Genomic DNA, 26,786 nt, shown 5'->3' on the forward strand with positions numbered 1-26,786 from the left:
ATGCCAGTGCGAGGAAAAAGGAGGTATCCGAGGGTCCTTCATCAAGAATATTGCGGATCGCGTGCCAGAGCTTACCTTGGGTAAAAGAAATACCGGAAATTGGAAAATTGAAGATAAAATATCCGTTTTATTATGGGATCATACTTGCGGGGAAAGAATTTAAATCCAAAGGTAAGCAGTGTTGATGGCCTAAGTTCGTTATATCCGGGCAATAATACTATCTATGTAACTAGATTAGTTAAGTAGGAGAAGAACACCCACGGGCTTAATGTGTGATGGTCAATTAAGCAGAAATCTGAGTGAGGAATGTCACCATGTAAAATTGAATTGAGATTGGAGGATTATATTGCGAGTAGAAAAATAATAAATGAGTAGGCGCGCATTCATTGATTGAGATCCAAATCCAATTCTTGTGCTTAATGAGCGGTTCAGCATCTTCACAGGCTTGCCTCGCGATATCAATCGCGGTGTTGGTCATGAGAGAAACAGACTCAAATTTGAAAGTTTTATCTAATGCCCCCTTACATTCCCGCACATGTTCTAGCACCCTAATGAAATACATTTGCCCGTCATCAAATGCGTTGGATTCTTCGTCGCTGGGGACACGAGAAAATATTCCCCTTCAAATTCGCATCGAGTGGCAATAACGCTATCAAGGGTTTTCACAAAATTTCCGTGGAGCGACAAGAGGATCAATAGCAGCCGCGAGACAGTCTGCCAGAAGGGGATAATCTTTGATTGGAAGAAAGCGAGGAGGAATTTAGGAGCCATATCTGTCCCCAGCCTCAGGTGTTACCTCTTCCTCTGTCCCACGAGCCTTAGACATTGGCTGCTCTTATTTCTTGGGTATAGACGCGTTCCGTCGCCGTTGTTACTAGCCATGAAGTTACAGTATCGGTATCTGCTTTGTATTGCAGATAACTGTTTGCAGTGAGACCGGACAGCATGGTTGCAAGTTTATACTTCAATGCTGCCTAAATAAGCACCTGGGATAGAGGTCCCTGATGGGCGAATATGATGAGTTTGTGTCGAAAGGAGGCATCCGAAAACTCAACCTTCGTTTGATTGACAGAACGGTCGATGTTGGGAAGGAAACATGGAGCGTCAAAGAAACGACGAAGGTGCCATGAGACGGTATTTCTTCGAGTTGGGCGAGGGAATGGGCTCATGTTCCCAGTCGCTTTTCTGCTGTGGTATGGGTTTCTCATCACCTTCTTGCCGAATATGGTGAGACCTGTGGTTATTAGTTAGGGTTTGAAGAATAAAGACATCGCCCAAAACATGCCACTTGATCGAAATGGAAATGAAGCTTGGAAACGGAACTTGCTATTGGTACATATGGCTAAGACACTTCCTAATAATATCGTACAGTATATCCAAATCTAAACCAAAAGTAGTACACCTCATCCAGCCATGGTCACCTTCCTCAACCCATCAACTAGCTCCTCACCCTCGCCCACGGACATCTCATCCTCATCTACCCATTCCACCTTCTCTAGCGCATTCTCAAACAACTCCTTACACCGCACCCGACTCCCTAATCTAGCGCACAGTAAGAAAGCCCCACTAAGCTTCCTATGCAGACTATACGTTTCCTCTGGGGGTGGCGCAAGTCGCTCACGGAGCATCAGCGGAATCATATCCCGCACTCGGTCCGTGATGGTCTGGTCACTAAAGTCATAGACGTCGGGCGATGAGGCCATGAAGGGTTCTGACAGCGTGAGTATAGATGTGATATGCGCGTTGACCATAGCAGGAGATTCGAAGCCAGTCAGGTAGCCCAGTTTGATAGAGAGGTCGCGGCAAGTTTCACGGTCATTGCGGGAAGCAGCCTGGAGGATACGGAGGTAGCTGGAGATGAAAGAGGCAGGGTAGTCTCGTGAGGCGCCAAAGTCGAGAAGCTCGAGTTTGTTCGTCGACGAGTTGTAGAGGAAGTTAGTCCAATTGGGATCCGTCTGCATGAACCGAAATTCGCAGATTTCACGTAGGGAAAGCCGCAAGATTTGCGTGCCTATCCAATCGCGTTGGGCTTGGGTGAAATTTTGGACGCGGGTAACGGGGATGCCCTCTAGGTATTCCATGGTGAGGACTTGCTTGCCGGAGGCAGAGTGGATAATTGCCGGGACCATAAATGTTCCTGTGTCGTCCTGGAGGAGCGAGAGGAACCGTTGGCCGCATTCGGCCTCTCGTATGTAATCGCACTCCCAAGCTAGCTCAGTGCGGGCATTGGCGATGGTTTTGTCGAGGAATAGCCCTTTGGGCAGTAAGCGTGAAGCGGTTAACAGAATGGAGAGATTACTAAGGTCAGAGTCGATGGAGTTTGCAACCCCCGGATATTGAATTTTGACGGCAACTGGTTTACCCGTCTCTTTTAGCACTGCTCTATGTACCTGACCTATGGAAGCAGCGGCCATGGGGAGCTCGTCAAAGGACTCAAATAAATTCCGCCAGTTCTCGCCTAGATTGTTTACAAGAACACGGTCCCTTTGTTTTGCTGGCATATAATTTGCTTTGTCTTGGACCCGTTGAAGGACTTGGTGAATAGCCGGCGGAAGCATTTTCGCATCTGGGAGCACTATTAGGAACTCATCCGGTTTGTATTTACATGGTTAAAGCGCAGTGCTCACCTTGAAAACTCAGCAATTGCCCTAGCTTGAGGGCCGCACCCCTCATTTTTGACAGTTTGGCCACGAGTCGCTCGACATTCTCTGGGCTGAATATCAAAGAGTCACTGCTAGAGTCAACGCCAACGGTTGCGCGACGAATGCTCTGCCCAGCGATACCGAAGACCATAGAGGTGGCTAGTCCTCCATATTCCCACAGTCTGCCTAAACGGGTTGAAGGAACCCGGGATTCCACCATCTGATAGGCAGGAGTTGGCGATTGACCAAGTACATCTTGTGACGCCTGCCGCGGCGGCGGGTTAGTATATGAAAATGGTAAAAGAGATCATGGCCCTAAATTACCTGAGAGGTCGCGGTATCATGCGCAAGCTCAGCTCCCAATGCCCTCATGTCCTCTTTCTCTGCATCTGGGGATGTGGAGAGCTCGGACGATTTAGATGATACGGCGGTTTCAATTGTCGGCGTATTTAATCTATCGGATAGTGGTGAAGAATTTATGACGGACGATCTATCAATTTTAGTAGGCTCTATATTACGTTGTTTTACACCATATCTGCTGCCATTCGTCAGCTTATTTGCCACCCTTGGGCTTCGGAATAGCTGCTGCATGATAGCCTCAGAGGGCTCATTGCTGGAAGTAGCCGTCGTTGAGTCACGAAGAACTGTATCTTCAGTAGATTCGGCAAGCGTAGGTGACCGTTTCAACTCAATGGATTGCTGTGGCTCTTCTGGCACAGCGCTTGATATGTGCCCTGAAGATTTTTTCGTTGTGTTTTGTGGGTTCAATTGCTCCCGCGAAAGTTGTTCCCCCGATGTGCTCTCTACCCCTTGGTCTATATCTATTTTTCTGGCAAAATCTTTTGCTCTCTTCTCCGTCGAAACATCCACGTCACTCTGTTCATGTTCAGTCCCACGGCCGCCACTCCGCTCGGTGGAAACAGTTTCAGCCGGTTGCTGCTGTGGGGAGTCATCAAACTTGCGCGCCAGTTCTGAGGCCGCCCGGAGCCCAAGGGAAATATCATCAAGTTGTAATTTGGCCTCCCTGGTCAAGGAAGACGTGCGAAGATACAGATCTAACTTCCGCCTTTGATGGGAAACGTGCCTACCGGCGACACCTCGGGAGGCATTGAGGATGATGAGAGCGTCGAGGAGACGCCGCCCCGACATAGCAATATGTATTGAAAGGAAATAAAGGTGTGGTTACTGTAACGAGTTCATTTTAGCCGTTAAATAGCTATGTCGATATCGAACCAAATTAGCGCAATGGAGCGGATACATACTGCGAGAGCCTTTTTTGTTGTTGATTTCCCGGAAATATTAAATAGCGGTGTGAGATGGCAGTATAAAGTGCCTGAAAGGATCTGATTTGATATTTAACCATAAGAACAACTAATTCCACCTACGTCGATGCTCTACAATTGCGCAGGGGGGCCAGCGAGCAATGCAACGTCCCAATGAGCCCGAATCCGATGTGGTAAGCATACAGGAAGAGATAAATGACCTCGAACGCAAACTGGAAGATGCGAAACAGCGCCTTCGCTATGCTAATAGAGCTCCATCTCCCGCAAAAAGTTTAACCCCTCCAGGTAGCTATAAGTAACAAACACTCCAATGACTCTCTATATATATAAGAAGAAAAACCTAGATTAAAAAGAAACAAGTCTCTCGTAGCTAATGTATTTCTCTCCAATTTAGGCCCTGGTCCCCTGGCAATCCCCCACGCCCTTCTGCTCCTATCCGACTCCGCCCTCCCGCTTGGTTCTTTTGCCTACTCTAGCGGCCTAGAATCCTACCTTGCACATAACAAACTGCTAAAATCACAGTCTCAATCACAATCGCAACCTCACACGAACCCAATAACGTCTTTTCACCTCTTCCTGTCTTTCTCCCTCGCTTCCCTCGCCAGCACAACCCTCCCCTACGTTTTGACTGCTCACAGACACCCCGAGCAACTAGAAACACTAGACAATGACCTGGACGCATCAACCCCATGCACCGTAACACGCCGCGCAAGCGTAGCACAGGGCCTAGCATTGCTAGGGGTCTGGGAGAGGGCGTTTAAAGATGCTTATACACACACGCACGACAATAAATCCACAAACAAAAACACGAACACCAACGGTATAAATATTACACGCCCGCCCACACACCCACTCGCCCCCTCCCAAGCCGCCGTAGCCGCCCTATCTGCATTCTCCAACACCCTGAAAGCTACTTTCTCCATCCCCTCCTCCAATCCAACTGACCATCTAAACGGCCACCTCCCGCCTCTCTGGGCCGTCGTCTGCGCCGCCATGGGCATCGACATAACCTCCACCGCGTACGTCTACATGCTCAATCACGCAAAGGCAGTGCTGAGCGCTGCCGTGCGCTCGTCCGTGATGGGCCCCTACCAGGCACAGGCGGTGTTGGCCAGTCGGTGGTTGCGGGAGATGATTGAGAGCCGAATACAGATGCACTGGACTGTGAGGCCTGAGGAGGCGGGCCAGGTTGTACCAACGGTTGATTTGTGGGTGGGGAGGCATGAACTGCTTTACAGTCGAATATTTAATTCATGATACGGTGGTTTGCCATATGGATACTTTAACTAGGCGGTTTCTAATCTAGGTTGGGGGTTGTGGAAAGAATGAATGAGAGATGAAGTGGTACATGTTAGTGTTTATCATTGATTCGGGCCATGCAATTTTTCCGGCCTGTTGATATGCTAGGATCCCTTTCTGGTAATATATTGCGAAAATGATTAGAACTTGCATTGTTTATTTGCTCCACCATAGAAGCGGGGTTCTGCAACTAAGAACTAATGTATAATATCATTGTTATGATGTTCATCCTGACAATAAAGACGTAAGATCAACTCTAACCTTGTAACTAAAGCCTAACACAACTGAACTATATACAAATCAATTGAGTTTGTTGGAAAATGGGAAGCCTAGTTGTAGAAAACAAAAAGAAAAAGAGTATTTCAAAGTTCATTAAACCATTGTAGTCGGTAACCAGTATCTAGATGCGCCATTCATCCAGCTAGAAGTGCTTGGAGGAAACAAAAGGTAGAATGAGAACCGCAGCAACCTAGGCCCGTAGACTCCTTTCCCAGCTGTATCAAACCCAAACTTGAAGTAATCAACGAATATGCAGGCACAACACCCGTGGATTAGTTGATAATAGAACGAAAAATAGGCAGAAGGAGAGGCAAAAAGAGGGCGAAAGATAGATAAGGTCCTGGTTTAAATTGTTACACGTCATATCACATCTCACCTGCTCAATGCGGGACAAACACAGGAAATTCGGGGGAAAAAAGGAAAGAAAGAAAGAAAGAGAAGAAAAGGGAGGGAGTGGGAAATATTTTCAGAATTCAAAAAGGAGAAAAAGAAGGAAGGCATGGTGAGCATTTGCCAGCAATGGGCAGAGTAAAGGAAAAAACCAAGAAAGGAAAGACAAGGAAATTGGCCTGTTCCAACTGCAATGTAATCAAAATGGAAGAAGATAGGCTACCACGCCGAATTTTTTTTTCGCCTTTCTGCTTTGCCTTGGTAATCCATGTTTAATATCCTTACTCCCAAAAAGGGCACAACACACACACATGGGGGAGAATTTAGGTCACAGGGACTGGTTCCGTTATTAATAGAACAAACAAACAAAAGGAAATGAATAAAAGAAAAAAGAAATTACCTTGAAACCAAAGACACCAAGGTCAAACATGACTGGCATAAGATGGGAGAAGCAAAAAGAAAATAAAAGAAAATAAATAGAAAACAGCCAGTGTTATGAAAAGAAAGGAAAAGAGAAGAATATGAAGGTGAAGAAGAAGGTATAGTACATGAATGGGGAAACGGAAAAAGTTCTGGTGTGGAAAATCGCAGCATTGCAATGCGCAGGCGCGTGCGTGGTTCACCAAAGAAAATGCAAAAAGTAAAATAAAACCCATATATTAAAAAAAAATCTCTTAAAGGGTGATATGCATATAGTCATTGCTTCCAAACGATTTATTGCAATTGGGACATTTCCTCGATCGAGACGTTAGCCGCTCTTCCACACACTCCTTGCAGAAGACATGTCCGCATGTTTTGATAACGGTATTTTTGAAATTTCTTCGGCAGACAGTACACAACGCGAGAGACTGTTTAACAAAAAGTTAGGAGGATGTTCATACACCTGACATAACTTGTATGGAATTGGGGAGGGGTGTAAACTTACTCTCAACATTTCATACTCTGATGAAGAATTGCCCAGTCCCTTATTCCTCCATGATTCCAGGCTCTTCTTCGTATCCGCCAATGTAGCTTTAAGTCCCTCGACTTCTGTCTCAGCTTTACGGCAGGCACTCGTGGCTGACGAGAGGGAAGAGTCCTTGGTAACAATTTGCTTCTTCAGTTCCGTTACCTGCGAATTTAATCCTTGGATAACGATATCTGCTTCCGCGAGTTGTTGCCGTGCACCATAGTACTGGGACATGGTGTTTGTAAGCGTTTCTTTGGTCTCGGTGAGTTGCTTCTCCACGTTGGACACCAAAGAACGAGTCGTCGTTTCCGCTTCTTTGAGCTGAGAGACTATATCCGAGCTTTTCATATTTTGGATTCGCAAAGATCGAAGTTCGGCATCCCGGGCCTCTTTGCTCTTCATTGCCGCAAAGTACTTTTGGTCCGCCTTTGATTTTTCTGCAGTCAAGCGTTGAACCTTCTCCTCAAGAAGGTTGAGATCTGCGAGCTTTTGAGAAGCTAGTTTGGATGTCTTTGTGAACGCCGTTTGCATCGAGGCCAGCTCTGTGTTCAACATTTCGTATTGTTTTTCCAGTGTTTGGTACTTGACCCGTAAGTCTTCCAAAGGCAAGTCTTCGATGCTAGAACTTTTATCCTTGATTCCCTCGATCTGGAGTTGTAATCGCTCTATTTCAGATTCCAAAGCGCTGATCCGAGATTCCTTTGCATCGAGCAATTCCCTTGTTTGGCAGATTGAGGTTCTCTCTTGTTCCTGGGCCGCCTTTCTCATTTGCTGATCTGCAAGAAGTTCATCACGAGCATTTCGAATTCGAGCTAGATCTGACTCTGTCTTGGCGAGCTGAGCTTCTTTCTCTCCCACCGCAACTTGGGATTCATTCTCGATTTGGATTCGATATGCATTTCTTTCGGCCTGTAGTTTCTCTGCTTCTTCACGAAGCTGCACATTGGTCGCCTCTAAATGGTTTATTCGTTTGATGACGTCCTCGTGTTGTGACTTCAATTGCTTAAATAGGTCGGTATGGGCATAGTCTTCATCGGATAACTTTGAAAACTGGTTTGCTGTGTTAGATTATATAAAATAGGATCAAAATGGATGAGAATAAACTCACCTTCATATTGAGTTCTGTGACCTGTGTTAACAGCTTCGAGTTCTCCGCTTCGAGTTTTTCTAGTTGTTCCTTTTGCTTTTCTAATATGGCAACAGCTCTATTACGGCCCTCTTCTAGTTCGGCAACTCTATCAGATGAATCTCCAACTCCGTTGGAAGAAGAGCTATCTTCTCGTTTGACCGACGAATTGTCTCCGCCAGGTCTTTGCGCTCCAAGAATATATTGCTTTTCCAGGCGCGCTACAGTCAGGCTTCGAGCACGGTCAATTTTCTTTTCAGCCACCATGTACCTTAATGATGCGGCATCTAGTCGCTCTTCCAATTGTTGCTTTTCGGTAACGCTCTTTTCTAGCTCTGCAATTGCGACCTTTTCCTCCGCAAGTTTTTTGGCGAGTTGACCTTGAAGGTGGGTGACTTCAGCGGAGACATTTGCGGGACGAGAGAACAGCTTTGAAATAGTTGCTTTAATATCATCGGAACGCGCTTGTAGGTGCTTTTCAAAGTTATCATGATCTGCGAAAAGTAATGCGCTGGGGAAAGGTTGTTTATCTGAGGAAATGAGCGTTAACGGATCCAAATTGGTCATCAAGCAAGAGTTGAATTGCCCGCATAGACTTACCCTGGGTTTCATTATCCGATGAATCGACTATGACTTTGACCTCATCAATTAGCTGGAGATAGAAGATGATATTAGCGAACTCTTCTGGCCGGCAGTCACGGGACACAGCCCGTTTGATGGGAAAAACTTCACCTGCTTAAACCACGCATCAATTATACGAAGGTGATCGTTGTGATATTCAGTTGCTTTGGTTAATTCTTTTAATCTTGCTTCCAGCGAACTCTTCTCGCGTTTGTATTCTTGCATCTGGCGCAAAATGGCGTCTTTTTGAAAGCGCTGATTTCACGGCAAAATTCGTCAGCATGCTGATCTTCAATTGGTAAACAGAGACAGGCGATGGAGTGTTATTAAATTTTTACAGATGCAAGGTAGAATGGTGAGAAGGTGAGATACTCACTTCTAGGTCATCTTTCCAAGGCATATCTGTGTCTGGGTGAGGCTTGGCACCACCGTTCAGCGAGGTTGCCTGTTTCTTCAAGGGAGGGGTAGATTCGTTGGGATCGTAAGCAGCAGGTCTTTTCCGGTCTTCCATTTTAACGACAAGGCCGGATTCGGCTAAGGGAACCGTTGACGCTTCGACGGCCGGCATCAGGGCATAAGGGGGCACAAGCAATTTTGCGATCACTGCCTTGACAGCCACGACAACAACGAACACCCGTGACAGTAGCAGCGATGGGCAGGAAACCTGAACTCAAGGAATATAATAGGGAGAGAGAAGGTATATTGCGGAGTCTGAGAGAGGCAGAGGGAGAGAGAACAGGTGCATGAATGAGAGTTGTTGAAGGAGATGATGATGAGGGAGAAACAGAACGAGAAGAAAGACAAGAGTCGATTTTGGGCCATTTCTAAATCCAGGTTAGCGCGATAACTTAGCGCCTCTCACGTGATCATTTTACACCACTTAGCTTCTTTGAGTTAGACTCATCACGGGATCTCTGGTCTCCTGTTCGGCAACTCTTATCAACTTCATCCCATGTACTCGTCGATTCTAGACGGCTGTATATGCAATGTCAACGGTCGACACTCCCTGACTATGGTATATAGAATCTTAATGATTTAACCTTGCATCATGGTATCCTTTTCAAGCTCTGTAATCAGTAAGTGCGATCCACATGTCCGTTTTGCCTGCAGATCCAGTACTAACCGTGCTGTAGATAAGTCCGGGAAGAAGTTTGCGCCCAAGGCTCCCGTTCGCCGTGTAGGTGCCACTTCAGCCGGCTCTCAGTCTGCTAGAGCCAGTACAGACAGACAGATAACCTCCAAAGCCCCTCAACCTCCTCCGTTCTCTATCACGCCTGAAGTTGCTGCCCCCAGTCCTCCCAATGACCCCGCCAAAAGTACCCCGCAACCTTCTAAAGAATCATCTCAATCGCCGCCACCACCACTGTCACCACCACCACAACAAGAACCGCCAACACCATCACAACCCCAGTCCCCACCCCTCCCATTGATCACTCAACACAAAGTCAAATCCACACCTATCCCAATTCCTGCTCCAAGGCGGAGACCGTCTATCCCCTCCGTACAGGAGCCTCCATCTCAACCTCCACACCCTACCGCAACTCCCGTCCCAGCCTCCATACCTAGAGCACCCTCATCAGAAACTACTTTACCCACAGCAGCGAAACCACAATTTGATCGACGACAGATTCCTCAAATAACTCAAAATGTTCCAGAAAGTCCCAAGCGGCAGCGTGTAGAGCACGCTGTCGACAATCGACCAGCAAAACGCACCAAGATAGTGCAACCGGTTACAATACCTATATCTACTTCACGAGAGGAACCCTCACATCCTGGACCTAGCACTCAGGTGCAGCAGGCTCAACGTGAAGCCGTGCCCGCAACAAAACGCTCCGCTAAGAAAGTTGCCAAATGCTCTACAGATCGGAGACAATCAGCCGAACAGATAGAAGATGGCATCGGCGCTGCCGCTACAGAAAGGAAACCCCGCGCTCGAAGGAAACGCCAGCCAACACCGGAAAATGCAGAATCCATAGAGATTGCGCCAACTGTCGTGAAAATGTCAGATCTGTGCAGAGATCTCCGCACCGGGAAGAAATCAAAACGGGAGATTGAATTACAAAGTATGGACCTGACGGAACTTGCAAGGAAACAGAAAGAGCGCGAGGAGCGGATCAGAAATGGACATAAAACATCGAAGGCTGGATCAGCCGAAAGAAACATGGTGGGTGATGACCTCGATCGAGCGGAAGCAGCCGCTCTCGGGGGTCCACAGATGAGGATTGTAAACGGAGAGATCGTTGTCGACGCAGCTTCCCTCCAAATCGACCGCCACGCCAACGCAGCCAGAAACGAAGGCGATATGGAAGAAGTCGAAGAAAACCCACTTACAAAACGCATAAACGCTGCCTCCTTCGGCAAACGCACCAAAGTTGAGTCCTGGGACGAAGAGATGACTGATCTTTTCTACCGTGGCCTGCGCATGTTCGGCACCGATTTCATGATGATAAGCAAAATGTTCCCCGGCCGCTCGCGGCGGCAGATTAAATTGAAATTTTCAAACGAAGAACGTCGATGCCCGGAGCGAATTAAAGAAACCCTTTTGGGACCCCGTGAAGCTGTCGATCTCGCGACGTATTCTGAGATGACAAATACTGTTTACGACGACCCGCGGGTTATTGAGAAGGAGCTGGATGAGGAGAGGAAGAGGATGGAAGCGGAGCATGCGAGAGAGAAGGAAGCGAAGGAGGAACTTTTGCGAAATCCGAGTGGGGTATCGTCCTCGTCTACGGTGACGCCGGCTGGGCCGTCGAATTCGAATGTCTTGCCGAGTATTGAAGGTGGGGATGGTAGTGGGGGCACAAGGGGAAGGAAGAAGGCGGCCGGTGCGCAGAAGTTTGGCGGAGGGACGGAGGAGATTTTGGGGACGATTGATGATATTGCTGTTTCTGCATAGTTTTAACTCTGTGTACTCTTTATAAATATATGAGGTGTTTTCTCGAGCGAGGTTATTTTATGGTTACGTTGATGACTTTGTATTGTACCCAGTAACTTAATTTGGGTTGGAAGAGAATAGGCAATGAATCCGGCATTGGGTGTTGAATTCCCTTTCCCCAGTTGGCAGAAAGACGTTGCAGGACTTATCAGCTATATCACACCTATTTCCGCGTTCCCTCAGCCCCTATCCACCAAGAGTAATAAGACCAACCCGCAATATCTTAATAGCAACTGCTTGGATTTTTCGTTGCCGTGGATGTTACATGATGCATCGACAATGATTTTCTTCCGCTCAGACTAGAAGAGTGGAATTTTTGGAATTTGGCGTTTATGACAAGTATCCTGGTGTTAGGAGTAATAATTAACTCGGGAAGTCATTCATATAAACACAGAAGCTTCTTCAACGTAATATTTGAAGATCAACGTTGGCGAGGAAGGCTACCGATGAAGATTGGCGGCTACCTAGAACCGCGCAATGCTCCTATTGGGTGTGTTAAGCGCCAAACGACTGGGTGGGTTCAACCAAGATTTTGCCAGAAGTTGACAACTATGCCTCGAAAAAATTAGTTCTATGTCTGCCTAACTTATTAATAATAATTATGTCTCCACGAGCAGTATTTATTGAGCAACATCTCAGTGAAGGAATACACTAACCTTTATTTACCCATCGCAGCCATTAATATAGCATCACATCCACGTATACTCCGTACATATCACAACATCTATTAAAACAAGTCTCAACCATGCCAACCCTCCAAAAATGATTCCCATCTACACAACGCTCCTCCCCCTCCTCCTCCCCCTCCTCCTCCCCCTTCTCCCCACCCAAACCAATGCTTATAATCCCTCAAAATCCCCCGGCTCCAAAAATGCCGTCCTCCTCAGCTCTATCCAATCTCTAACCTTCTACGCAAACCGCAAAACAACCCACCGCCGCGTCCCCGCCGTCCAACAATTAACCTGCATCGGGCCCTCTAAGAAGATATGCGCCCTCTATACCCCGGATGTCATGCGCTGCATAAACCAAGGCCATGACTATGACGAGAACGACGTGCAGTGGACATGCACGGCGCAGTTGCCGCCGGAATTTAAGCTGGGGAGTACGGATGTGATCTGTGAAGGATATAGGGATAAGGAGGATCCCTGGGTATTGAAGGGCAGTTGTGGAGTGGAGTATCGGCTGTTGTTGACGGAGAGGGGGGAGCAGAAGTATGGGAAGCTTGTTGGTGGGGATGCGTGGTCATCCTTCAGCGGTGGGTATAGGACTGCGCGTGGATGGTTAGAGTCCCTCGGAGAAATTATATTTTTCCTGTTCTTCTTCGGAGTGTTGGCTTTTATCATTCTGACAGCCCTTGGCTGTCTGGGTGGCGGTACTGGGCAGAGGAGAGGCTGGCGCCCATGGGGCGAAGGATGGGGATGGGGAGGTGGGTGGGGTCCTGGAGGCGGAGGCGGAGGAGGCGGAGGATGGGGTGGATGGAATGATCCGCCGCCTCCATATGATTATTCGGGATTTAGGAAAACGCCGTCGTGGAAGCCTGGATTTTGGACGGGTGCTGCGGCGGGAAGCGCGGCGGCATATGCTCTGGGGAGGGGAGCCAGGTCGGGCTCGAGATCGGGATCGTCGAGGTCAGGGTGGGGATGGGGATCGGACCAAGCGGAAAGCTCAAGGTCGAGCTCTTCTCGACCGTCATTCTCACCCTCTACTTCTACGTCGGAAAGTACTGGATTTGGGGGCTCTAGGAGGCGGTAGAATATTGAATCTCCACCAGCTACAACGGGGCTTATGATGTCTTTCAATGGGAATTTACGGATGTCCTCTTTATCCTCTGGAGTTACGAAAAATTACCCCTCTACTCTTGAGACTTTTAATGATCGATTTTACTATTTCATGCTGCCTATGGCATTGGCTCCTAGTTCTGTTTGCGATCTCTAGTTTGCAGATCACTCAAAGGTATGCATGCATGTTTCGAGTTACAGACACTGAGCTTTTCGTGAGACATTCGCAACTACTATGAGAAGCCAAGAGTACCTTTATGAAAAGTCCAGTAAATAGTATGATATTCTAAACCATAAAACTCCATCGATACCAATGTACGGTGTAATCACCGTAAATTAACCCTACGTTCTTCCCGTATGGAGGTAGTGAGCGGATATCATGTGATCGAGATCAGAACTCAACTTGAGATAAGATCGATCTGATAACGGCTTTCCCGCTCGCCGACATCATTCCATCCCCACGACTATTTTATAGCAGGTTGATACCAGATACCAGCACGCAAACTACGCCTTAGCTCGCTTCACACTACCCATTGAGCCATGGAATCGTGTAGCTATCGGTGGTCGCTGTTAATATCCCTCTAGAAATGGCAGGTCCTTCAAGTTGGTCTCCACCGGGCACTCGCAATCATCCTATCCTAAGCTAACCCTCTCCACCACAGATCAAACTCAACCGCCGCCGCCCGTTCTGACGCAGCCTTCGTACGTGTATTCCCAGTCTGTCCAACCCCTTTGAAGCGTCCTCTAACCATTCTAATGTCTCCTGAATAGACTCTCTTTTACTCAAGGCCTTCTTGTCGGCCAACTCTCTGTAGTCCTGCTGATCGGAGCTTTCATCAAATTCTTCATATTCGGCGAAGCTCCTCCGCATCCTTCTCGAAACGGCCTATCCAATCGCACGAGCTCTCACCGACGGTCATATTCCCTAAATTCAATATCTGCAGATTCTAGTCCACGGACACTGAGAGAAAAGCCCTCGACATCCAATATACTCCGACCCGTCCCCTCTTCCTCTACAAACACCCGCTCCATCCTTCGAAAGACGTACTACAGCGCCACGCCCACGAATCCCACGTCCAAGCATAGCAGATCCCGCCCCCATCACTCTTCCCATCAGCCGGAATCTCTTGATTGGTTCAATGTTCTGATCGCACAGACTATCGCACAGTATCGACAGACAGCATATATCCTCAAAGACTCACCTACATCCTCCATCCTCGCTTCTCTCTCCGAAGCGCTAAACAACCCGGAAAAGAAGCCTTCCTTTATCGACAGCATCAAGGTGACAGATATATCATTAGGAGAGGAATTCCCCATCTTCAGCAACTGTCGAGTTATCGCCGTTGAAGACCCAAATTCAGATGGCGGCCGCCTCCAAGCACTCATGGACGTCGATCTGAGTGACGATAACCTCTCACTCGCCGTCGAAACCTCCCTCCTTCTAAACTACCCAAAGCCCTTCTCCGCCGTCCTCCCCGTCGCCCTCGCCGTCTCCGTTGTCCGCTTCTCCGGCACATTATGCATTTCCTTTGTCCCCGGCCCAGGCACCTCAGACCAAACAATGTCCCCATCCCCAAGCCCGCCAAAGGAAGCCAGCGCAGAAAACATTGCCGTCGACCACCAAAGTCCTGAGCGACAGAGCGCTAGGCAACGGGCACCTCACCAACACAAATATACAAATACAAATACGGCCGGTGCCACTGCCGCTGCCACCGCCGACGACAACGACACACACGCCAAGCTCCCCCACGGCATCCCCAAAACAAGCCTCGCCTTCTCCTTCCTACCAGACTACCGCCTAGACCTTTCCGTGCGTTCCCTCATCGGCTCCCGCAGCCGCCTACAAGACGTGCCCAAGGTAGCACAGCTCGTCGAAGCGCGCGTGCAAGCATGGTTTGAAGAGCGGGTTGTCGAACCGCGCGTGCAAGTTGTGGGGTTGCCCAATATCTGGCCGCGGATGGGGAGGACGGGGGTGAGGGGGAGTCAGGAGGAGACTGAGGCTGGGGCAGGGGGGTCAGCGCCAGCTGATATTCCGGGAACGGCTGGTGGGGATGGTGTGGGGGTTCGGGGAGGGGGAGGGGGAGGGGGAGTTGGTGGAAGTGGTGGTGGAAGCATGAGAGGGACGTCGGGGTGGGGGATGGGATATGATGGGCTGCGGTATCGGCATAATGCACATGGGGATGGTGGGGTTGGCGCTGGGCCGGGACAGAGTGCGGGTGCAGCGTTGTATGGTGGTGCTCAGGGTGGTGGAGGAGGCGGTGGGAGGGGCGGCGAGGAACAGTTTGCGATACCAGGTTCGATGCCAGACCCGGTAGTTGTGACATAGGTGTTTTAAGGTTTTTGGAAAGACACAAGGGAAACGGGGGTTACTTAAATTTGCATACGTGTTGGGATATTGCATACGATTTTCCTTTTATAATATCCAAGATGGAGGCAGGTATCTGGCAGCTTTTCCTATGTGTATTCCGTGTCTTCTTCTTGCTTGTATAGCTATCTAATCATTGGTCTTTCTGTTGCGATGTTTCTGTCATTCCAAATAGAGCGATTCATGCGAACGGCAGTAAACAAATCAGGACGATCCTTCATTATCCCGAATAAATTATACCTGAACTAAATAACTGAATTAACACCCGCTTGGGTCCATTGTCACCTTTTTTTTACCCCGGAAGCAACCAGGGTCAACCAAGGGGAAAAAATACAATCATTACCAAAGGGGATATATGCCGTCCGCTAGGGAGTTCCTCAGCGCAAAAAACCCACATTTTCCATCAAACATCACAATACTAAAACGTCGTCATTACAGTATTGCAAATGCACCCTTAAAATATAAAAATTAAAATTAAAATAAAATAGAATAAATCATGACAGCATACACATCATCCATTCATCCTACCGGCCATGCAGATGGATGAACCCCAATCGCAAGCAAGCAAAGATACCTGCATATGTGGGCAGAAAACGTACCCGGAACGGCGTAGTACAGATCAGTATCAGTTAAATATGTCCCATTAGCGTCATAGCCACGGCCATAGGTTCAGTGAAAGGAAAACCATTTATCTTCTCCCTTCTTCTAAACAAGAAATGGAATCAAGCGTATGAGGGAGCGGCGGCGTCGCATTTTCAACGAAGGATTAAGAGAACGCGGAAGCAAGAGTTTCCATGTATGCTTTTCGATGCCGGTTTGCATCCAGTTCCGGCGCGCGATTCAGGGGAGTCCATTTCGGTTCGTCTTGGAAGAGACGCATGGCCTTCACGTACTGTTTTGTCAAGGTAATTAATTAGTACGGTTAGCATATATCCATATCCCGCAATCCACCGCCCTTACTTTCAGCATCCACTTCGCCTCCCAAATTTCTCAACAATTCAAAGTACTCACATTATTCTCATCCGTCGTAAACCGATGATAGATGCCCGCCGGCAACACAATCAAATCCTCCTTCCCTAGCCGAATGCGCACCCACTCATCATCCTGACTGCGGACATCGAAAAACCCCTCGCCGTCAAGTATGTACCGAATCTCCTCGTCCTCGTGCAAATGCTCGTGGAAGAACATCTTCACTTTATCCTCGTATAGGTCGCCCATTTTCTCGGGCGACACAGTGATCTCATCACGGTTCTTGTAACCACGTTCCTCAGCTAGGGCGTCTACAGCAGATATGGTTGGACAATGGCGGTAAAGGACGCCGATACTGGCGAGGTAGGACGCATCAACAGGGCGGCCGGAGTCATGGGGAAGGCGTTGGTCGCCCTGTAGGAGTGTAGGTTAGCATGGTTAGATATAACTTTGGTCAGCTAAACAGGGGTGATGAGGGGGATGGAGGGGCACCAGACGCGGGGAAACTTACAGGTAGGTTATCGTACCAGTAGGCTTTCATCTTAGGAACCTAGGATAGATGGTAGGTACAGTAGATCCAGAATAAATATATACGGGACAGTCAAGGTAAATGGTAATGAAAAAAGAAAGTTGGAATAGAAAACGGCGGAAGACGAATGTTTTATATACATCGATCGAGTCTAAATTATCAGATCGCGAGGGGACATCTTCACGGTGATATTTGATTGGCTAGTGGATCCTTACGAAACATTAATAAGCTTTCTTGGAAATCAACTAATATAAATCACGTGCTACTACACTTTTTTGATTTACACCGAGGTTGCGCTGATGGATCAGGTTTCTGGCAGTGTATCTGGATTTATTTCTGCTGGACTGTTACGATGTATTTGAGAACACGGCCATTTACAGCACTCCGCTGGGCCTGTGTTTCTCGTCCACGACCCTCTCGAAGTGTCAGAACATTTGCGACTGTGAACTCAGATGCCCAGTCAGTTCCCCCAGTGATATCCCGGCGGTGGATTGTGCGAAATATACTAAAATATAGCTGCCTTCTAGACCTTACGATGTTGTTGTCATCGGAGGCGGCCATGCTGGTTCAGAAGCATGCGCTGCTGCTGCCCGCTTGGGAGCCCGAACCGCCCTCGTAACGCCCTCTCGCTCGAACATCGGCGTATGCTCGTGCAATCCCAGTATCGGCGGAATCGGCAAAGGGACCATGATACGGGAGATCGATGCGCTAGATGGAGTGGCAGGCAAGGTTACTGATAAGGCTGGGATCCAATTTCGGATATTGAACAGGTCCAAGGGCGAGGCTGTCTGGGGTCCCAGAGCCCAGATCGACCGTGTGTTGTATCAGAAAAATATGTTGGAAGAATTGAGCAATACGCCCGGGTTAAGCATTGTTGAGGGCAAAGTGGGGGACATTATTGTTTCAAAGGATCACTCACCTGAGGGGTCTCAAGGGAAAATTGTCGGTGTACGACTGGAGTCTGGCGAGGTGATACCGACTGGACGTGTGATTATTACAACAGGCACATTCCTCGGCGGAGAGATACATATTGGGCTTGAATCCTTCCCCTCAGGCCGTATGGGGGAAGCAGCCACATTTGGATTAAGCAAGTCCTTGCGTGAGGCCGGATTCAAGCTTGGTCGACTAAAGACAGGAACACCTCCCCGACTTGACAAGAAGACGATCGACTTCTCGAACTTACAAGTCCAACCAGGAGACTCTCCACCCGTTCCATTTTCGTATCTAAACAAGAGAGTAGATGTCAATGATGAGGACCAGCTCCCTTGCTGGTCTACCTATACCAATGAGGCCGCGCATCAGATTGTCAGGGACAACCTTGACAAATCCATCCACATTCGCGAGACGGTGAAAGGTCCTCGATACTGTCCATCCCTCGAGTCCAAAATCATCCGATTCAAAGACAAACAGCGACATATGATCTGGCTGGAGCCCGAGGGCTTTGAACCAAATGAAGTTATCTACCCAAATGGCATCTCGATGACAATCCCCGCCGATGCGCAACTTGCTATGCTTCGAACGGTTGCCGGGCTAGAAAATGTCCATATGCTCCAGGCTGGTTACGGAGTAGAATATGACTACGTCGATCCACGCTCGCTACGACCAACACTAGAAACTAAACTAATCAGCGGCCTCTATCTCGCGGGCCAGGTCAATGGCACTACGGGCTACGAAGAAGCTGCAGGACAGGGTGTTTTAGCTGGTATCAACGCCGGCTTAGCGTCTAAGGGAAAGCCTCCATTCACTCTTTCCCGCTCGGATAGCTTCATCGGCATCATGATCGATGACCTCATCACAAAGGGCGTCTCTGAGCCCTACCGAATGTTCACCTCGCGGAGTGAGTATCGCATCTCCACCCGCTCCGATAATGCAGATCTACGCCTCACCGCCCGCGGTCGAGAGGTTGGAGCCGTCGGTGATAAGCGCTGGGAACACTTCAGCCAAGTCCAGGAACAGGTCACAGAATTACAAACACTACTCGAGAACACCAAATTCCCATCGACCCTATGGGCACGCAAAGGTTTCGCCGTTCACTGCGACCACAACCCCCGCTCAGCCTTTGATCTACTCCGCCTACGAGACGTCTCTATCGACGATATCATCCCTCACATCGAGCCACCATCGTCAAAGGGTGGAAAGGCATATACAACCTCTTCATTCCCGCCGGAGATAAAATACCGCGTCTCCATCGAGGGCCGCTATGCACCGTACGTAACAATGCACGAAGCTAGGGCGCGCAGCTTCGAAAAGGATGAGGCTCTTTTACTGCCGCCGGATATGAACTATTCACTAATCACTGGCTTGAGCACTGAGGAGAGGGCGGCGCTGGAGAGGGTCCGGCCGGAGAGTATAGGTATGGCCCGCAGGATTGAAGGGATGACACCTGTTGCAGCATTGAAGCTGTTGGTATACGTTCGTAAAAATACGACCGGCCAGATTCGGGAAGATCCTCAATTGAAAGCTGGAGAAGATTTGAATGTACCTGATGAAGCAACTAGGGTTGCGTCTTCGATATGATCCTGTCTATCGTGTCTCGGGAGGATTTTCCTATATATATATCCCTGTATTTTATTCGTGTACATGTACAAAACGCTATTTCCCTTGCGTCATTTCCTTCTATCCGAGCTATGGAAGTTTTCCCCACTCTGTCTCGGGGCGTTTGGTACTTAGCTTCTTATGTGGACGGATGCATATTATGGTATACCTCTTTTTGAAGATCTTTTGCATATATGTATGTCTTTGGGTGCATAGAGGGCGCCAAATCTGGGATTCCCCCTTCATACATTTGGCGTGATGTAGTTTTCTGGCGGCTTATTTCTCTGCTATTTACCCGATGGAAGATATGGATGGCGTTGGAAAAGTATATTTATTATTTTATTTTGACCATTACTTTTAATCCCTATCGTTTATAACTTCGGGCTGGTATATAAAATAATATGTGAGAGATTATTGCCAGTTTCTTGGGCGTTAGCTGGCTGCTCCTGTCGGAGAGGAGAACTCCATATATATATTGCGGCCCACACCTATCCTGCACCTGGCAAAACATAGGACAAGTATACAATGATATACAAGTGCATCACAACCAAACACGTAGATATTACAGTATTATAATGAAATTCAAAATAACTATACATACAACGTATTTATTTATATGAGTATCTAGCCAAAATTATCCCTTGCCCTCGCTTGGCCCCAGCATAGTGAAAAGGGAAGTAAATGGGACGGGACACATATCCGCACGTCTGCCCAACCTTCCGGCTGACATTTAGTCCTTCTCATTCTTGTTGCTCGTATCCTCCTCACTATTCCTCTTCAATTCTGCTCTCTTTTCAATCTCCTCCGCGGTGAGGATCTTGACAGCATCTTTAGAGTAGATGTAGCTGGCCCCTGACCAGACGGTGGTACCGGCGACAATGTATCTGTTTGTAAGAAAATAGTTCGTTAGTTTCCAAATGGATATTATTTTATTCTTTAAATAGCACCGAAGTTATTCGAATCGTTGGACGAATTGGTAGGGAAAAAAAGGCTGTGGCAGGCAGGCGAGCAAAAATCCATGGCACGTGACCGAGAGTTCACCCACCACCGAAGCAATAATGAGGAATAACAAGCCACGAAACCAAAATGATGTGGACAAGGAAATAGATAAGGGGGAAATGAAAAGATGGCGGAAGTGAATAATGTTCAAAAACATAAATTTAGACATATAAAAAAACATACAACAGCCGGGATTCGCTGGTGGTCACCCACCCAACTACTAACCGGCCGGCGAGTGGCTTAAGTACGGCTGAGCGGACGGGAAGCCCTGCTTTCCACTCCCTATGGTCGTATGTGCTTGTTTCCTTCTGGATAGCCAATTTATAGCGGGTTTTCCAAATCGTTTCTCACCAAAAGAAAACCAAATGGCAACAACAAAGGGGAATATACCAAAGGAAGGAAATGAAAAAAAGGGAGGAGGAACGATTGCAGAAAGGAAAATAAAAATAAAAATAAAAATAAAAAAATCTGCAGTCATATTCTCCAACATTGACAATATGGGAAATAACGAGATGGACGACTTAACTGTAAACCGGTCATTCCTTCATGCAAACTCCAGGCCGATGAGATCGCCTCTGGTACGACCGGCATTGCCATGGCAGACCCAACAAGCAGCAACTGTAGCGCAGTGTTCGCTTTTGATACCGCAGTCGGCTTCACCTCGGCCGACGGCAGGGAGAAATCCCAGTATCGCGCCATTGTTTTGGGCGGTGGAAGCGAGATCCATCTGTAGTAGATAGCGGAAATAGCTAGTCCGACATCGCGTGCGAGAATGAGGCCGGCTAGCCAGACTGTGATTGTTCAATTTTCATGTTAGTGTTTCCTTCCTCTCTATTGGCTTGATACGTAGAAACTCCCTTGAAAGGCGGGAGCTGTGGAATGAATACCGGGTATAGCTGATTTGAGGGCAAGGCAGATAACCCCTATTGTCATGAGAGCTTTATCTGCCATCGGATCAATGACAGTCCCAACCACAGTTTGCTGGTTAAACTTTCTAGCAATGTAGCCATCCACAAGATCCGTGACAGAGGCATAGGCAAAAAGTGAAAGCGCCGCTATGTCATACGAATGCAGGATGCAATACCCAATTACGGGTGCAGCTGCTAGGCGGGAGAACGTCAGAATATTGGGGATCGTATAGATGTTTTCGTGAACTGGGAGGGGAATCCGGGAGAGTAGGCGAGCAGTTTTCGATGTCGGGCTACAATTTTTGAAGTTAATTCCCCGATATTTGATGTCGCCAGTATAGGACATGATATTTGAAGCTTTTTTTTTTAAAAAAAAAAAAAAAAAAACTACGGTCAACCGTATTGTCAAAACATCGAGTGGTGTAGTCAGAACAATCACGTAGGCACAAGGGCATGCACAGTAATTCAAAAGGAAGCTCGTGAAAAATCATGAAGGTTACTTACGTGTTGTCTTGATTTTTGTCGTCGTTCCCTCTACCTGACGGCGGCTCTGTGCTCAGAAGTCTTCGCCCCGACGATGTCCAACTTAACGGAACTACTTGGTTACGATTCATTGGTGTTGAAACAAGGGTCGAGCATTTTCTAGCAACGCTCATATTAGATAAATTATGGAACAAAAGCACCAAGCGCCATATGCATACAAAGGAAATAGTCCATGAAACGCTCCAGAAGAGCTTAAACTGACCTTTGGGGATATCTAGAACCCCTGGAGAAGATGGGTCCAGGAGATAGCGGCGATGAACAATAATTCCGGATTGATGCACAAATCAAGAGTGAATGCACGCTCTTTGCTCCTGCAAGACCACAAAGAGTAGATGCCGACTCCCGAAAATGATAGGGTGATCGTGAGCTAATTCGAGATGCCCATGAAAGGGGGGACAATGCCATGCCAGCCATCATGTAGATTATTGAACAGACGAACACTCTATGCAAATGATGCTTTTGAAGATCTCCCTGGGGATGAGTTGGTTGTTTTCCCAGCCCGTCTGGCTGTTGACCGTGGTAGGTGACAGAATTGTGCGGTGACACCCACAGGTCGACTAGTATATTGAAAGGGCGGAGGGGAATATATTAGTCCAGAACAGATGCAATACTATAACTGGAACATACCCCGTGCCCTTGTGGGATTGTAATCAGATTGTAATGGCTTCTTTATAGAGAACCTCCCCAGGTTTGAGGAAATGGAACAAAAAAAGGAAACGAGATAAGCCAACTCCGCCACGACTGGAATGGTATAGACGCGCAAAAAGACGTAACAATACAAACAAGAACGACAAGACTCTATGCAATAAGTAAAGTTGAAAATAGGAGGTCAGGAAGAGGTGGTATAGGGTATAGGGAGTGGTTGGGCTGGGAATGGAACTAGGTCCGGCTGGTGAACGGAGAGCTGAGTCTGAGAACTGGACCGATGCACGATGAAGCCGGACTAATTCGGTAATTTGGTAACAGGTATAGGAATTTCCAGGCTCAGCAAGCAGATACTAAGGGGGTAGGAAGACAAAAAAGGATGTTTTGTTTTTATCTCAACCTCTGCAAAAGAGGTGTTTGGAGCTTGAATTTATGCCCGGATGTTAGTTTTTCCGGAGTCCTGACAGCAGAGGTATGCGATCACGTGATTTATACTTCTCTCCCAAGCTCAGATCCTATATTTATTACTACTTCCCTCCATTTCCTGTATGTGAAGTATATATTGCGCTTTTTTATTAACTACAAAAAAATCTAGAATATATATCCTATCGCTGATATTCCCGGAGAATTTCGTATTTTTTATACTAATTTTGTGACTATCGCCAGCCGGCCCCTGAGTCATCTCTTATCGATAAGGAAGTGATTGCCCTAGCCCACTATTTTTGCTTGCTTTGTCCCTCCAACATCCACGTCCTAATAGAACTTCCCCCGCCTTCACAACATTTACACTCTCCGCACTCAGATTAGTAACTAATATATTAATATTAACTACAGGGTATGACTGTTTCTTATTCTATTAATGTGAATAATGTTGCTAGGCCTGGTAAACCGGCCAAGTAGTTGAGTGCTTCCCATTGCTAACACTTCCAGTTCTACTGCACAGTCGCCAAAACGGAGCATCATGACCGACAAACAAAAGCTAGAAAACATGGACACTCCGGTCGACCTTCCTGATCGCACTAAGGCACCGGCAAATGCTCAAAAACCGCGAAAAGAAAAAGCTCCCAAGGCGCCTAAACCGCCCAAGGGCCCTACCCCGCCAAAGGCGAAGAAGCCAGCTGCCATAGCTTTCAATGAAGATCCAGACTCAATGTTTAAGACTGGATTCCTTGCCGACGTCTATAATGAAAGGCCAATCGGTTCTGAGTATGTTAAGAAAGTTGTAACACGTTTCCCACCCGAGCCAAATGGCTACCTTCACATCGGACACTCAAAAGCCATTGCGATCAATTTTGGTTTCGCGCGATTCTATGGAGGAGACTGCTATCTTCGATTTGATGATACGAACCCTAAGAGCGAAGAGGAAAAATATTTTATTGCGATTGAAGATATTGTCCGGTGGCTGGGTTTCTCACCAGTCAAGGTCACATATTCCAGTGACAATTTTGATCGCCTCTATGAGCTGGCGGAGGACCTAATCAGACGGGATGGCGCATATGTTTGTCACTGCAACAGTAAGTCCTTTTCTTACACATAACTGCCCTTTGATAGGTAATGCATTCTAATAATTGAAAAAGAGGCCGAAATCCAAGCACAGCGAGGCGGAGGAGAGGGGGAAGGTAAACCTCGATTTGCCTGTGCGCATCGGACTCGTCCTATTGAGGAATCGCTGACGGAATTCCGAGCAATGCGTGATGGCAAATACGCGGCTGGAGAAGCTGCTTTGCGTATGAAGCAGGACCTCAAAGATGGCAACCCCCAAATGTGGGATCTCTTTGCATATCGTGTCATCGACGACAAGGAAAGACATCATTTCCGAACTGGAGATAAATGGAGAATATACCCTACTTACGATTTTACTCACTGTCTCTGTGATAGCTTTGAGGGCGTTACTCACTCCTTATGCACAACGGAATTCGAGCAGTCCCGAGTTTCTTACGAGTGGCTTTGCGACAAATTAGAAGTATACAGACCAATGCAAAGAGAGTTAGTCTCCTCATATTCTTTTCGGAATTAACCACTTCTTCTAACAATATTTACAGATACGGCCGCCTCAATGTTACGGGAACGATTCTTTCCAAACGGGACATTATGAAGCTTATCGATGGAGGACACGTTGGAGGATACGATGATCCTCGCTTGTATACCCTCGTTGGTCTACGTCGTCGGGGTGTGCCTCCCGGAGCTATTCTCTCGTTTGTGAACGAGCTTGGAGTGACCAAAGCCAAGACAAATATCCAAGTACATCGCTTTGAACAATCAGTGAGAAGGTATCTCGAGACGACCGTTCCACGATTGATGGTCGTCATGGAACCGCTCAAAGTTATCATCGATGATCTCCCTGAAGATTACCTTGAAATGGTCGAACTTCCTTATTCGAAAGATCCCGCGTTTGGAGTACGTTGAACCCGTTCCGCAAATTTTTGAAAAAAAAAAAAAAAAGAAAAAAAAAGAAAAGAAAAGAAAAGAAAAAAGAAGAAAAAAAGAAAAAAAGAAGACTACGGTTCGCGTATGGCAAGTTTCACATTCTGACAGCAGTTACTTAGGTTCACAAGGTCCCGTTTACGCGGACAGTTTATATCGAGAGAACTGATTTTAGAGAAGTTGATTCGGCGGACTACTTCCGACTAGCCCCTGGGAAAACCGTTGGTCTTATGAAAGTGCCTTACCCAATTACGGCAATGTCCTTTGAGAAGGATCCAGAAACTGGGCTAGTAACCTGTGTTCACGCGAAATATGAGAAACCGGAAGAGGGATCCGCTCCTAAGAAACCCAAAACGTAATCCATCCCCGTCCACAAATTTTGATATTCCAGTAAACGCCGTGTATTGCTGTGTGGCTAGTAACCCAAAATAAATTTACGCAAAAGAGCACCATAATATTTAATTCTAACAATATCTGCAGATTCATACACTGGGTCGCTCTCTCCCCCGAGCATTCCAGCCCTATAAAAGCTGAGGTTCGCGTCATCAATCGATTGTTCAACTCCGAAGATCCCAAGAGCCACCCGGACGGCTTCCTAGCAGATATCAATTCCAACTCTATGGAGATCTACCGCGATGCCATGATCGATATTGGGTTCCCTGAAGTTAAAAGTCGCGCACCTTGGCCTGCTAAGGAAGGCGAGAAGCTCTCTAACCCGGAAAAGCATGAGACGGAAGAGTATGACATCAGTGGCGCAGGAGGAGTCGGTGCAGATGGGTCGATTGTTCATCCCGAAACAGTCCGCTTCCAGGGGATGCGGGTTGCGTATTTTGCGCTCGATAGTGATAGTACTGAGGATAAGGTGATATTGAACAGGATTGTGGCTTTGAAAGATGATGCTGGGAAATAGTAAGGATTATTTTTCCAGAGACGAGAGTACCTCAAATGTGGTTTCTGAGATTATATTCACCTTTGTTTTTTGTTGCAGGGCCGATACTGCTAGTGGTAGGCCAGCGGTTAGCCAGTGCGTGTAGCGGGCGATATCCATATTATCCAATTATTTTGGCCAATTGGTTAGATATCTAAAAAGAGAATGAGTGAACTGCTTTTGTTTGGACGATATTAGAAATCTTCTGCTACGTCAATTTATTTATCTCATGGTGCTTATATATATGGGCCGGCCGTTAATGCGAAAGCAACAACGATGAAAGTCAGATACTATCTCGAGTAAAAGGAAACCTGGGTATACTCCAGCTTATTCGTGACAAAATACGTTGGTTCTGCGCATATTTTTTGGGCGGACAGGATTGGGGGAGCTATGTTCAAGTGGCCTCCGCGGTCTGTACCCTAGCTTGCTGCAAGTGTAGAGCTCCTGTGATAAAAAGGAATAACGTCGCGCCATAATGATTTGCCAATCTGCTACGCCGTACAAATGAAGTTTGGGAGATGAATTCAGGAGTGAATCCATTTCCCCTTCTGGAACTTTTGACGGGCAATATGTTCACGTGATACATTCCTTAGTCATGCTTGGCTAAACCAGACAGTGACGACAGCGGCATCAAACAGC

At 47.4% G+C, this 26,786-nt stretch overlaps 10 protein-coding genes and 1 non-coding gene across 14 annotated transcripts; 6 read left to right on the forward strand and 5 right to left on the reverse strand.

Moving 5' to 3' along the window:
* Positions 1–172: 172 nt before the first annotated feature.
* Positions 173–4,098, reverse strand: BDCG_05267 (Atypical/ABC1/ABC1-A protein kinase). The gene is made up of 3 exons (XM_045420938.1): positions 2,967–4,098; positions 2,628–2,907; positions 173–2,566 (listed from the first exon to the last, which is right to left on the reverse strand). The coding sequence occupies exons 1-3, from the start codon at positions 3,789–3,791 to the stop codon at positions 1,404–1,406; spliced, it is 2,268 nt and encodes a 755-aa protein (XP_045276927.1). The 5' UTR covers positions 3,792–4,098; the 3' UTR covers positions 173–1,403.
* BDCG_05268 (urease accessory protein UreF) lies at positions 3,985–5,624 on the forward strand. The gene is made up of 2 exons (XM_045420939.1): positions 3,985–4,210; positions 4,320–5,624. Exons 1-2 carry the CDS (start codon positions 4,066–4,068, stop codon positions 5,180–5,182), a joined length of 1,008 nt encoding a protein of 335 aa, XP_045276928.1. The 5' UTR covers positions 3,985–4,065; the 3' UTR covers positions 5,183–5,624.
* Positions 5,277–11,925, reverse strand: BDCG_05269. Of its 2 annotated transcripts, XM_045420941.1 has the most exons (8): positions 10,921–11,925; positions 9,713–10,577; positions 8,966–9,645; positions 8,701–8,844; positions 8,569–8,620; positions 7,951–8,498; positions 6,819–7,892; positions 5,353–6,741 (listed from the first exon to the last, which is right to left on the reverse strand). In XM_045420941.1, the coding sequence occupies exons 3-8, from the start codon at positions 9,155–9,157 to the stop codon at positions 6,568–6,570; spliced, it is 2,184 nt and encodes a 727-aa protein (XP_045281200.1). In that variant the 5' UTR covers positions 9,158–9,645; positions 9,713–10,577; positions 10,921–11,925; the 3' UTR covers positions 5,353–6,567. The 2 variants fall into 2 exon arrangements, with proteins under 2 accessions (XP_045276929.1, XP_045281200.1); XM_045420940.1 differs by having other exon boundaries at positions 5,277–6,741; positions 9,713–11,925.
* On the forward strand, positions 9,533–11,970 carry BDCG_05270 (transcription factor TFIIIB component). Its single transcript, XM_045420942.1, has 2 exons — positions 9,533–9,665; positions 9,723–11,970. Exons 1-2 carry the CDS (start codon positions 9,638–9,640, stop codon positions 11,483–11,485), a joined length of 1,791 nt encoding a protein of 596 aa, XP_045276930.1. The 5' UTR covers positions 9,533–9,637; the 3' UTR covers positions 11,486–11,970.
* A 316-nt stretch (positions 11,971–12,286) lies between these two features.
* Positions 12,287–13,313, forward strand: BDCG_05271 (uncharacterized protein; the record flags this gene model as incomplete). Its single annotated transcript, XM_045420943.1, has 2 exons — positions 12,287–12,748; positions 12,876–13,313. The coding sequence occupies 2 exons, from the start codon at positions 12,287–12,289 to the stop codon at positions 13,311–13,313; spliced, it is 900 nt and encodes a 299-aa protein (XP_045276931.1).
* A 519-nt stretch (positions 13,314–13,832) lies between these two features.
* BDCG_05272 (maintenance-mitochondrial morphology protein 1) lies at positions 13,833–16,166 on the forward strand. Its single transcript, XM_045420944.1, has 3 exons — positions 13,833–13,905; positions 13,965–14,004; positions 14,074–16,166. Exons 1-3 carry the CDS (start codon positions 13,890–13,892, stop codon positions 15,626–15,628), a joined length of 1,611 nt encoding a protein of 536 aa, XP_045276932.1. The 5' UTR covers positions 13,833–13,889; the 3' UTR covers positions 15,629–16,166.
* Positions 15,376–17,341, reverse strand: BDCG_05273 (1,2-dihydroxy-3-keto-5-methylthiopentene dioxygenase). The gene is made up of 3 exons (XM_045420945.1): positions 17,148–17,341; positions 16,679–17,050; positions 15,376–16,559 (listed from the first exon to the last, which is right to left on the reverse strand). The coding sequence occupies exons 1-3, from the start codon at positions 17,175–17,177 to the stop codon at positions 16,434–16,436; spliced, it is 528 nt and encodes a 175-aa protein (XP_045276933.1). The 5' UTR covers positions 17,178–17,341; the 3' UTR covers positions 15,376–16,433.
* A 100-nt stretch (positions 17,342–17,441) lies between these two features.
* BDCG_05274 (tRNA uridine 5-carboxymethylaminomethyl modification enzyme GidA) lies at positions 17,442–20,302 on the forward strand. The gene is made up of 2 exons (XM_045420946.1): positions 17,442–17,624; positions 17,693–20,302. The coding sequence occupies exons 1-2, from the start codon at positions 17,518–17,520 to the stop codon at positions 19,680–19,682; spliced, it is 2,097 nt and encodes a 698-aa protein (XP_045276934.1). The 5' UTR covers positions 17,442–17,517; the 3' UTR covers positions 19,683–20,302.
* Positions 20,013–23,369, reverse strand: BDCG_05275. Of its 2 annotated transcripts, XM_045420948.1 has the most exons (6): positions 22,912–23,369; positions 22,353–22,707; positions 22,112–22,249; positions 21,587–21,900; positions 21,226–21,490; positions 20,108–20,584 (listed from the first exon to the last, which is right to left on the reverse strand). In XM_045420948.1, exons 2-6 carry the CDS (start codon positions 22,565–22,567, stop codon positions 20,431–20,433), a joined length of 1,086 nt encoding a protein of 361 aa, XP_045281202.1. In that variant the 5' UTR covers positions 22,568–22,707; positions 22,912–23,369; the 3' UTR covers positions 20,108–20,430. The 2 variants fall into 2 exon arrangements, with proteins under 2 accessions (XP_045281201.1, XP_045281202.1); XM_045420947.1 differs by having other exon boundaries at positions 20,013–20,584; positions 22,353–23,369.
* Positions 20,876–20,991, reverse strand: BDCG_17095. The gene has a single exon (XR_006700908.1). It is a non-coding gene; the product is annotated as a 5S ribosomal RNA (ribosomal RNA).
* Positions 23,339–26,715, forward strand: BDCG_05276. Of its 2 annotated transcripts, none has more exons than XM_045420949.1 (6): positions 23,339–23,630; positions 23,739–24,309; positions 24,373–24,781; positions 24,838–25,192; positions 25,342–25,574; positions 25,700–26,715. In XM_045420949.1, the coding sequence occupies exons 2-6, from the start codon at positions 23,757–23,759 to the stop codon at positions 26,127–26,129; spliced, it is 1,980 nt and encodes a 659-aa protein (XP_045276935.1). In that variant the 5' UTR covers positions 23,339–23,630; positions 23,739–23,756; the 3' UTR covers positions 26,130–26,715. The 2 variants fall into 2 exon arrangements, with proteins under 2 accessions (XP_045276935.1, XP_045281203.1); XM_045420950.1 differs by having other exon boundaries at positions 23,360–23,630; positions 23,726–24,309; positions 25,700–26,632.
* The last annotated feature ends 71 nt before the right edge of the window (positions 26,716–26,786 follow it).

The sequence above is a fragment of the Blastomyces dermatitidis genome (assembly GCF_000003525.1).
Source record: "Blastomyces dermatitidis ER-3 genomic scaffold supercont1.5, whole genome shotgun sequence".
Lineage (NCBI taxonomy): Eukaryota > Fungi > Ascomycota > Eurotiomycetes > Onygenales > Ajellomycetaceae > Blastomyces > Blastomyces dermatitidis.